The 12,111-nt window shown below is 38.3% G+C and overlaps 1 protein-coding gene across 2 annotated transcripts in view; it reads left to right on the top strand.

The window, feature by feature from the left end:
* Window positions 1-3,117, top strand: part of LOC146459151 (uncharacterized) — a 30,928-nt gene extending 27,811 nt beyond the window's left edge. For both annotated transcript variants that reach the window (XM_085090069.1, XM_085090070.1), the window contains one exon: window positions 2,489-3,117. In XM_085090069.1, the coding sequence (XP_084946195.1) occupies window positions 2,489-2,610 (122 nt within the window). In that variant the 3' untranslated portion in view covers window positions 2,611-3,117. The remainder of the gene's footprint in view (window positions 1-2,488) is intronic.
* Window positions 3,118-12,111: the final 8,994 nt, after the last annotated feature.

Genomic DNA, 12,111 nt, shown 5'->3' with positions numbered 1-12,111 from the left:
CAGCGGTGCCAAGTTCCTCTGAAGAGCAGTTTTTAGAGAAATTTTATATACTAAATTACATCCGCCGAGTTCAAACGCCGAAATTTCCTGCCGTGCCAAGCCTATGATCGATACAATGCTTTCTAAATTAAGAACGGCCTCTTATCTTTGAGGCAAGATTAATCGTCAAAAGTGGTGAAAACTAAGAATGATATTAGCAAGAGAAAACAAGATGACATGGTGGACCTACTGTTTCAAAGTCTTATTTGCTAAACCTTAATTAAAGGGGCAATGTCATGGAGATGTCTCAGCGTTTTTGTACTGAAAAACGGCTAGCATTTGACAATACCGTTTCTCTAATTAGCATCGAATTTTTCGCAGAGAGCACCACAAACATAATATTAAAAGATTTCTCCAAGGAAAAACAAATTACCATCAGTATTTCAGTGATTTCTCTACAGTACACAGTACCACTTCAGATATAACTTGAAAAAATTGCCTAACATCTGCACATGTCTGCTATCTACACTCCAAGATAATTAACATTAGTTTCTGCGTTGTTTGACAGTACTAGTGTTATTTGTTACTAGTGGCCAAGGGTAATTTTAACGAAACTAAACCATTTTTTTAACATTCCACTCATCGAGAAAACTACCCCCATATGAATTGCACCTTGAAAACAAGAAAATACAAAACTGAATGCAAGGCTGGCACTACGGCAAAGGGCAGATTTATTAGTGGCCAATATTTCGACTAATAGAATTAGTCTTCCTCAGGGCCAGAGCTATACTAAAGGAAAATATAATAACGGCTCCTTAAATTAAAGTTTGAAAAATACATGGAAAAACATGATAGGCTAATACATGGTATGATGACAGCGTACTTGTAAATATGAGATAACAAAAATATAGTAACGGCTCCTAAAATTAAAATTTGAAAAAATACATGCAAAAAAGTGATTGGCTAATACATGACATGAAGACAGCGTACTTGTAAATATGAGATAACAAAAATATAGAAGTGTATAATCAAGGTTCAGCGTTCGTTTTTCCTGTTAATGCCTTCTGGAGATAACGTTTTCCCTCTATGAATTAGAAAAGCCTCGCGTGCCTTACGGCGGGAGGCATTGATGGTGGGTTGCAGTTCGAGGGGGATAAGTCGCATGTCCGCAGAAGAGTGACCTGGTAAGTTGAAGTGTGTAGGGACTGCAGTATACATGAAACCCTGGTTTGTTGCGATTCAAATAGCGTGGTGCGTTTGTCATGCTGTCCAAGGTGGTTCTAACTTTTGAGTCTGTGGATGAAATCCTAAAGTGTGACCATTCAAATGAAAGCTACTGAGCAATTTACTTTATCATGCTGTACGAGGCAGGTCTGTGAACGAAATCCCATAATGGTTGAGGTCACACTGGAGAAAGTTAACCATGGTAAACTCAAGTTTACCATGGTTAACGGCACCGCAAGTGTGACCCCCAATTTTCAGTTTACCATGGTAAACCTAACTCTGGTAAGTTGCCCTGACAACAGCGGCAAGAGTAAAGTTGACTTGACCCCAGATAAGAATCTAGTTACCAAAAAAAAGGTGGGTACATCTCTTGTCTATCTAAACCATGCATATTTTGTTGACAGTTTGTCATCTTTTTGGACAAACGCAGTAATTACAATACATTTGTGGATTCATATTTTATAAACATGAAATTTATTTTCCCGCTCATTGGCGCGTGTGTTTGAGCGAACATGGATTTCAACAGCGCTAATTCTTCGTCCTTCACAACTTTTAAAATGAAGTCGAATGTTTCCCGTATTACCCTGAAATGGTCTTTCCAAAGGGCTCGAAGGAGCCGGTTATCATACATTTCCTCAAGCCATCCCTGTGGTCAAGGGTAAACCCAGGCTTGCCTGCGCGCTCTTCTTTGCCTGTGTCTTTGCCGTCTACAAACCGCTGCACTTTCTTTGGTCCCAAGATCTAAATAGTTGTATGTAAGAAGGAAGCGAATTCTACATGCTCGTCTAAGCAGCAGAATTAAAAGCAAGATGGGAACAATTGAAAATACAACTCTCTCTTGTTGATCCATAATTTTATTACACGCCAGGTCACAGATCAGTGACTTACAGCCGATATGAGCTCACGCGACATGTCAACATTTAGTGTACTCGTCACGTATAAGGTTACTGATCATGCGAAAGAGTGCACATGGAAAGTGTCAAATCTTTTTTGACAGCTTTACTATGGTAAATAGGTGGTTGCGCAATTTACCTTGGTAAAGCAATTTTTACCATGGTAAAGCCTCTAGTGTGACCTCAGCCAATATCAGCATTTGAATTAAAGCTACTGAGCAATACTTTTCTGTGGTGCTGTTTATTAGGTATTTTTATTTTTTGCGCCGAAAAGTCTTCAACTACTGTTACAACTATCAGTTCTTTTCTGTTTTAATTCTTGTGTTTCAATATTTAATAGGTAAAACTTATTCCATTGTAAAGATTGTTTTTTTTTTTTTTTTTTGTCTCAGCTCGCTGGGTAAAGGTGAATAGTTCTCCAGTGTGCTTTAGCGCTCAGGGCGACCATTACGGCACGTTTTACGCGCCCAGAGGGGGTGGTAACCTGGCAGCCATAAATTTGGTTCACCTGTAGGGATATGTGACCTGTAGCACGCAAACGAGAAACAGCTGGTCTTACTGGGGCTGTTACGTACCAGTCGTGAGATATGCAGTTGGTTTTGTCATAACAACCGCAAGTAATGGTGTCATTTTACCTCCAACCAAGTTTCTAAAATCCGACAGTGGATTACGATACAGAAAGTGGTCCAATATTCCAGGATACACTGGTCTGTCTTCATCACTGGTTCTGTCCTTTGATGGCTACCCTTATCGTGTCTCTTCATGGCAGCAGTTACGCTTGTGGTACGGTGAGGATTTGCAGGATTCCACTGAAGATAACAACGGAGGAACAGTCTGCTGTGACGTTTACGGCCGGTTCGTTTAATTAACAAGATGTCTCCGACTAATGTTACGAGATTGTCCGAGGATTATCGGCTTTTGATTTTAAAAATGATTTAAAAAGTCTTGTTATTTCATGAAAAATTTCAAATTCGTATTTTTTTCCTAACATTGTCAAATAAATCTTTCTACTATTTGCCAATTTGCCGACTATTTTCTGTTTTCGTCATCCGTTGAAAGTTTAGTAAACGCTCATTAATGAACTATTCAAAATATAATAAAATTAATAATGATGATGATGATGATTCAAATCAGTAATGATTCGAATGAACGGCTACATATATGTTAGGTGTTTTACCTCTTAACAGCTGACCTATCCTGGTAATAATAATAATAATAATAATAATAATAATAATAATAATAATAATAATAATAATCAGCCTGAGCCGTCTTTCTCGTACTTTTAAAATTCTGATGTGATTTTAGGACTTTTTTTAGGACTATTATAGTTATAGTCGTTACAGCGCTGGTTTTAACAGTTAGTCGGTTTTAGGGACATTTTATTTAGAAGTACTTTACACTCTTTTTTTTTATCTATTAATGAAGTTTTAATAATACATGTAGGTATACAGAGGGCTGCATCGTTTTAGACAGGCATCATAGACTACGTTACCGCCCTATGTACGTTTTTAGGGACATAGTATACAAATGTTAACATATGCTGTCCCCTGCTTGAGCAGGAATGGCGCAGTGGTGAGAGCACTCGCCTCCCAACCAATGCTGCCCGGGTTCGATTCCCGGACTCGGCGATATATGTGAGTTGAGTTTGTTGTTGGTTCTCGTCCTTGCTCCGAGAGATTTTTCTCCGGGTACTCCGGGTTTCCCCTCTCCTCAAAAACCAACACTTCTAAATTCCAATTCGATCTGGAAAGTGTCCCAAATTAGTGCTCTGCGCTAAATACATTGACACTTTAATAAAGTGGTTTATTTTTTCTCTTTATTTTTTTTATTTTTATGCATACTGCTTTTGTAATAATATAAGCGCTCAAAACGATGCGTAAAGTCGCGAAAATGTACAATATTGACTTTATTTCTTAGTGGAGACATCATGAAACATTGATTTTCGAGCCGGCTTTTTTGAACGCAGCAAACCTGTCGTTGTGAGTCTTAACAACTGGGCTCCTTTATTTTAACCTTTATTTTGAGATAAGTCTTCATAAGAACTGTGTATCCGGGAACTTGAAGGTTTTCATTTCAAAACAAGCCCTTGAGCACCATGTGTCCATTAATAAATCCTCGCTCTTCAATAAAAAACTATTTCCCTGCCGGCGCTAAACCTCGACATACTTAGGATGTGCCAAAGTGTTACCTCCTTCACAGTGACACGTTTGAATGGTTCTGTTCTGTGTGATGCACAAAGTGGCTCTGATCATTTTGAGTCTGCGAATAAAATATTGAAGTGTGACCTGGCTCTGAAATCAAAGCTTTTGAGAAAAGATAAATTGTCGATTCTCGCATTCGACAAAATCTACTTCCCTACCAGGGTTAAATCTTTACTTATGTGTATGTGTCTTTCACACAGCGATTCTTAATTTCAGCGATTCTGAAGTTTGACCTGACTGCTAAATCAAGGATTTTATAGGGATGGGAAAACAATTACAGATTATATACGTCATGATGGATGGAAAATCTTCATCCGTGTTGTGTCTGTATAATGCCGTGTTGATTTGACCTTTTTGGTCTTAGAATTTTGAACTCCTCATGTAATGCAATTAAAAGAAAACTACTGAGCATTCTTTCTGTAGTTCTGTTTTTAGTTTTTAAATAGTGCCTTCTTAAACAGTCCGGCACAGTTATCAAATTTGATAACCGGGACCAAAACAAACTATTAGCCAATCAAACCTCAAGTTACAGTTCACGTGACATGTTATCGTAGTAACCATCTTCTTTCAATATGCTGGTCATTTCAATATGAAAACATTTTAATGTCTTTAATGGGGCTCTAATTCAACATTCGATTTCGGTCGCACAGTGAATTGTACGCAAGGAAAGGTTTAGAATAGGAATTTTGGCCTGACATCAGGAAAATACGAAACAATCTTTGTCCATAATTAACTGACAAAGCTCATTTTGATATCTATCGAAAGCCTCATAGCGTCGTGGTGGACGGAGGAAACCTCGAGCGGCTTTGGCTAAAGAACAGAATTCCAGAGCGATAGCCGATCAAAAAGAAACACTAATCCCAAGAAAATAACTTCCATCAAAGATGCTTGTTTATTGCAGAAATATTAACACGATTTGAACTTCTTGTTGCCTTGCTCCTCTCCTTCCTTCGTCCTTCGTCAATCTGTATAAATGAAGAAATGAAGAAATTTTGCGTTATAACTAACTTTTTAAATGGGACTTCAAATAACTTTTGTTTCTTTCTTGTATCAGGGATTTCGAAAGTGCAGGAGGCGATGATTCGATTGAGTAGCGACGTGTGTTGAGTCGCTTCGATCTGTCCTAGATAATTGAAGCGACGTACTGCAATAGAAGTAAAATAAAAAAATGAAATAGAAGTGCAACGGCCAAGTCCCCTTTAAATTGTTCTTGAAAGGGCGTATTGAGGTTGTTTGCTGTGGCTCAAAGCTCGAGCTGTTGTGAGTCTGGCATTACACGGGCTTAAAACACCAAGCATAAATTTGTAAAGGATAATTACATTTTGGGAAATTCGTAAAATCGTGCTGTGAAGGCATACCTCAACATCCGGCATGTCGCCTTCATGTTCATCACCGAGCTCTGAAATCACTCGCTGTGGTTACTGTCGGCTGGCTGGTTATTAATCTAACGACGAGAACAGAAATAAAAATAGTACAGTCATGTAAATGTAAGCTTAAATGTACCACCTAGAAAAATACGAATTATTTCCGTTCGTATCCAGTCATATTAGTAACGATACTGAAAAAGACAAAGACAAGTAATTGTCAAAGAGGCATTTCCGGAACAAAGCGTTCGATAATTTTCGACTGAGTTGTTTATTAAAATCGTTCCTGGATAACCGTCTTAATTTTGAAATCCTACCCTTCATCACTAGACTTTCCCGCAGTCCATGAGCTCCTTTTTCTCTTTATTGAGAAAATATGGTACTCTGCCTATTTGCTTGCCAGCAACATCTCTCAACGTACACGCTTTCAGTTTCTTGGCGCTCTTGGACATCAAGATTCCTCCGGTATTCATTCCACCGAGAGCAACTCGCATTGTAAGTTAAAACGAATCCCTGTTTCCAAAGGTTAAGTAGCTATTTTCTCTCGGTGGAAATCCATAATGCTGCCTTCATTTCTAGTCATCCTGGAAGCACAAGTAATTAACAATGGCGGTCAGTGGCGGAATCAGACCGCAAATCAAAATATCATAGTGCCCTCTTACAATTCTTCATGCCCTCCGACAAATAAGTGTTGAATCGAAAGATATATTAATGAAGATCACGACATTTTTTCTTCGTGTACCACAAAAATTTACAACTACCTTAAAATTGATGGCAAAGACAATAAACATACCTGAAAGGGACTGTCATTTCGTACCACCTCTTCAAATCGCAAGGGAAGATCTCGCATAATTGTTTCCCGATGGTCTCCATTTTTGCAGGGCCTTGAAGTTTATTGTTCTATCGACGTTCAGGCCTGGAATTCTGGGTATGGAACGCGAGCACAACCTAAAAATTACCGAAACTATTGAACGCTCTCCGAAAACTCACCGAGCTCTAAGCTGGCGCCATGTTGTGACGTCACGCGGTTATCAAATTTGATAACTGTGCAGTTTGTGAAATGAAACTTGAATTTCTGTCAGGTCTTTAAAAATCCACATGTTCTGGCAATCAAATTGGTTTTAAATACGAGGTGGCAATCTCATTATGGCCGACAATTGAAACTAATGAACAGATAAAACGCCTCACAGTTTTTGCAATTAACGGAGTAAAGACAAATTTAAGAACGGTGAGGGTAAAAGACGGAATGAGTTTGCGGAATGGAATGTGGAATGACGTGCGGAATGGCATAATTATGCGAAATAAGAATTGCGGAATGACATAATTATGCGAGATACGATTTATGCATAATGACTCACAGAAATACATTAAACTGAAAAAGCGCGCCTTTTTTTGGGCGCCAATTTGCAAATACAGCCTTTTTGTAACCATTTCAACCGGAGAATGCATCACAAAAACCCAAACAATGGTATCTTCGAATTCAAACTTTTTTCCTTCGATTCTCATCGCATAGCCGTTGATGCAACATAGCAGCTCGTGGACTTTTTATCGTTCGCGGGTGAACACAAGATTTGTAATACATTTGCATTAAAGAGGTTTGTTTATTTACGTGACCTGGTTTCCATTCCACACGAGTCGTCCGCCATTACGGAAGATGTATACGACTCAATCGAAGGCTGGTTAAACTTGACATGTTTCAAGCTTTCACAGCGCCTAGCAGGAAAAAGACGTGAGTAAAGAACCGCCTCTGTTTATTTTTGAAACGATTTATGTCACTTGTCGAGGATTTATCTGGTTTATATGACGAATGTTTTGTGGTTCGGTCATGCTCATTTCCGTTGTTTTACGTTTTATATTAATCAATTTATCATACACAGCCAAACACACCCACACACACACGCAAAAAATAAATGAAAACGAAAATAAAAATTTAACCGCAATCTATACCGCAGAACTCTTTCCCCGTATTTTGACGTGTAGATTTCGGTTTTTTATTTTCGAAGGAAGGATCTTGATGTAACAAATTTCCAACTCCAACATTTTATAAGAAACTATATCTAAACAATTCGGGAAAGATTTCCGCACAGCCCCATACATTATTTATCCATGCACAACTGTCACACTAACCCACTTCCAAAAGCGACGAGAGTGAAAACAGAGTGTGTGCCAAATGTATAGATAATTATGCATGGGGCTGTGCAGATATCTTGACGCAACTCGTACTAAAAATACTGTAAGAGACTAATGTCACTTGAAGCCTCGGTAATTAATACCATACCGTAATTCTTATCTACTTTCTTTTCTTTTTCTTTTTTTTTTATTTTATTTTAAAGAATCGATATAAGCTTGTATTGTACTGGTTATCCCATACCGTGAAATCCCGGTTTTAAGTCCCCCTCCCCTGCTAATAAACCGCCTCGATTTTTGGGCCATCTATTTGTAAACGAAAATTTTATTCCGTGATAAACCCCTACCACTCTTCCACTTATAGGCCCATCTTTGATCTTTATATTAACACGTAACACCTCTTCCCCCTTTGCTCCTAAAAAAGCCGTTGACATTTCCTTTTTACGTATCCCCACCCATAACCGGAATTTTACGGTATTATGGTCTGTGCCTCATTACAAGAGCCTGTGAAGTTTTCCTAGACTCAACCTATTGTTGACTTTTTTGGTTTTCCTTGTTTTATCTGATTGGTGAGTTTCACAGGTCTCGCAGAGGTAAACCCATAAATGGTTGGATTGCTCAGTAGCTCAACAACAGTAACTCAAGTAGCTCTACAAACATGTCATGTAACCACACTTACACCCCAGGGGAAGGGGGGACTCTTACATAAAACTGAAGGGACAAGCCGTCAAAAATGTTGAACATAATGTTCTAAATTGTACCAGACTCTCTTGGCATAGGTGTGGCCCCGATGTAGTTTCCTTAAGGGTTACCAAAACAAAATATTGAAATAATCAAGCAGTTTCCTCATTGCACAGAACAAAAAAGCTTTCCTTTGAGGTTTTGAAAGCAGAGATTCAGATTTCCACCGCAATGGTACAAAACTGCACTTTTTCAACCCCTGTCAGGGACAAGCATTTTTACATCGCCCTAAAATTGACCTCCCATTTCCCCTTGGGGTGTAGAGCAATAATAACTAACTGTTCACATGGGGTTAACGTTTGGCAACAACAACAACAAGCAAGAGAGGATCAAAAGTATGAATTCTCCATACATGTTCCGATACATACCCAGCTGTTCACTATTTATGACTTTTTTTTAGGTCAACCATACAACCAGAGTTTTTTTGTTTTTTGTTTAGGTACACATTAATTTCTTTGATTCTTGATGACTGACCTAAAAATAAACCAAGGGGAATCGTCATCATTCCAAAAAGTCATGTAAGACCATTAGAGGATTAACCCCACACATATACTTGATCCTCTCTTATGACAACCAAAACTATATCCACCATAACTTTAGCTGGTAATTCTAGTTGTCATAGCAGTTTCCATGTCCACATATATAACGCTTGTAATATGAAAACTGTACAAACAGTATCTTCATTTAACATAAAGTTTGAAGATACTTAAGCATAATATAAACAAGGTCTTTTTTTTTGGGGGGGGGGGGGGGGTAATTTGGTACCTTGTGCGAAAAGTGAGGGGGGTAAAATTTTAAGGGTACCAACTAAATGTATTTTGCAATCATTCTTGTCATCAATCCTAGAGTTGGTAAAATCGACCAGATACTTCTCCATATCGCTACTATTCCTCAGAGCGACAAAGATCTTGCACGTAATAGGTTGAGTAATGACATAGACAGGCAAACCGTGTATTTCATCAAGCAGTTTTTCTCTGAAGGCTTGTTTCTCTGGGCAAAAAAATTGACCAAAAGACGAATAGAGATGGTAGGCTTCTTCAAAATCTATATATCCACATCCTTGATCCACATCCATACATCAAATGCTCCTGTACTGCTCTCAAACCCCGAGCTGCTTTGACCTTCTGTGTACCTTCTTTTGACGACCGTGAAGAATAGACTCCAGCAATAACAAAACATCGTTATTATCAAGACATTGAAGAGATATTCTAAGGTACGGTCCCTTACTTGAATTTCGCCTAACTTCTGATTGTTTCTCTTGCCAGTTCCGATTCAGAGAGCTAGCGACTTCCGCATGTAACCAAGCGTTGTCACCATGGGCCCGTTTCTCGAAAGACCCGGTAACTTACCGGGCCCGATAAGTAATTTTGGTGACAAATGTTTCTTAACAGAAGTCAATGTTTGTCAGCTTTGAATACTAAATTTTAAAATCATGTTATTCTATGAAAACATTGGCCAAGTACCATGTCTGTAATCGTTCTGTAATCGGCGAAAAACGGGCCCAGTAAGTTACCGGGCTTTCGAGAAACAGGCCCCAGGAATTTCTCAACAATTCAACCGCCAGGCCAACCTTGGGGGGGGGTAAAATTTTCAAACTGCCATTGCAGTGGGGGGTAAAACTTTTGTTTGAAAGATTTTTTGGGGGGTAAAGTTTTCATACACTCGATTTTTTAGAACCCCCCCCCCCCTCCCTAGGACGTAATAAACGATCGGTCCCTTAGTTATGTAATGTAATTTGAAAACAACTCAACAAACTTATCGTTTTCAAAGTGATTTTGTAATGTTCTTGCTTACAGTTTGTAAAATGTCAAAAAAAAAAAATGATTTAATGTGGAACCTCTCCAGTATACAACAAAGATGCATTATCATTTAATTAGGCCAAAATTTAACAGCATATTCTAAAAACTGATCGATTTTAGTTTTTATTTGTCTGAGACAGTTTAAGTATCAGACAAAATGGTCAGTAAAATAAGAAGAAAAAAAAGCCGAAAAACCAGTATATAATACTAACATATTCTTTAAGGCTTTGCCTCACTATAAGCTAGCATAATGTTAAAACACCTACTTAGATACCCACTTCAAAGATCAGAATAAACAATGTTTGGGGTAACATGTTTTATACTTTGAAAATAAAATACAATGTGACTGGATTGTTCAGCCATTGTGATGGATGATAGTTGTTACAGTGGTGAAGAAGCTTTCTCCATCTTAGGAATATTTTGGGATGTTATCAGTATGATTTATTTGCAAGTTCTTCTAACTGTAAAGTATACACGCTGAAGGTGATTCCATCACTTATAAGTCAGAGGGACATGCACCATTCATGGTTAAAAATGGGCATGGGTGTTATTTCAACACGTTGCAACAGTAATTGCAGTTCCCCTCCCCCTACCCCTCTCTTCTCCAAAGTGGACTGAATTTCATGTTTCCTCTCTAAAACCGAGATTTTATGGTTTTGGATAACCATTACAATACAAGAAAGTAGGCTTCAAGTGACATTAGTCTCTTACAGTATTTTTAGTACGAGTTGCGTCAAGATATCTGCACAGCCCCATGCATAATTATCTATACATTTGGCACACACTCTGGTTTCACGCTCGTCGTTTTTGGAAGTGGGTTAGTGTGACAGTTGTGCATGGATAAATAATGTATGGGGCTGTGCGGAAATCTTTCCCAAATTGCTTAGATATTGTTTCTAATAAAATATTGGAGTTGAAAATTTTATTTGTTTCATCAAGATCCTTCCTTCGAAAATAAAAAACCGAAATATACACGTCAAAATACGGGGAAAGAGTTCTGCGGTATAGATTGCGGTTAAATTTTTATTTTCGTTTTCATTTATTTTTTGCGTGTGTGTGTGGGTGTGTTTGGCTGTGTATGATAAATTGATTAATATAAAACGTAAAACAACGGAAATGAGCATGACCGAACCACAAAACATTCGTCATATAAACCAGATAAATCCTCGACAAGTGACATAAATCGTTTCAAAAATAAACAGAGGCGGTTCTTTACTCACGTCTTTTTCCTGCTAGGCGCTGTGAAAGCTTGAAACATGTCAAGTTTAACCAGCCTTCGATTGAGTTGTATACATCTCCCGTAATGGCGGACGACTCGTGTGGAATGGAAACCAGGTTACGTAAATAAACAAACCTCTTTAATACAAATGTATTACAAATCTTGTGTTCACTCGCAAACGATAAAAGTCCACGAGCTGCTATGCTGCATCAACGGCTATGCGATGAGAATCGAAGGAAAAAAGTTTGAATTCGAAGATACCATCGTTTGGGTTTTTGTGATGCATTCTTCGGTTGAATGGTTACAAAAAGGCTGTATTTGCAAATTGGCGCCCAAAAAAAAGGCGCGCTTTTTCAGTTTAATGTATTTCTGTGAGTCATTATGCATAAATCGTATCTCGCATAATTATGTCATTCCGCAATTCTTATTTTGCATAATTATGCCATTCCGCACGTCATTCCACATTCCATTCCGCAAACTCATTCCTCCTTTTACCCTCACCGATTTAAGAAACATTTTCATCCAACGAACAAAGGAAACGCTTTATTACCTGAGCTTCAAACT

This window comes from Pavona decussata, unplaced genomic scaffold, assembly GCF_977016875.1.
Source record: "Pavona decussata unplaced genomic scaffold, jaPavDecu1.1 SCAFFOLD_223, whole genome shotgun sequence".
Taxonomy (NCBI): domain Eukaryota; kingdom Metazoa; phylum Cnidaria; class Anthozoa; order Scleractinia; family Agariciidae; genus Pavona; species Pavona decussata.
Note: the sequence above shows the minus strand (reverse complement) of the source record. Positions and strands in the feature narration are given on the sequence as shown.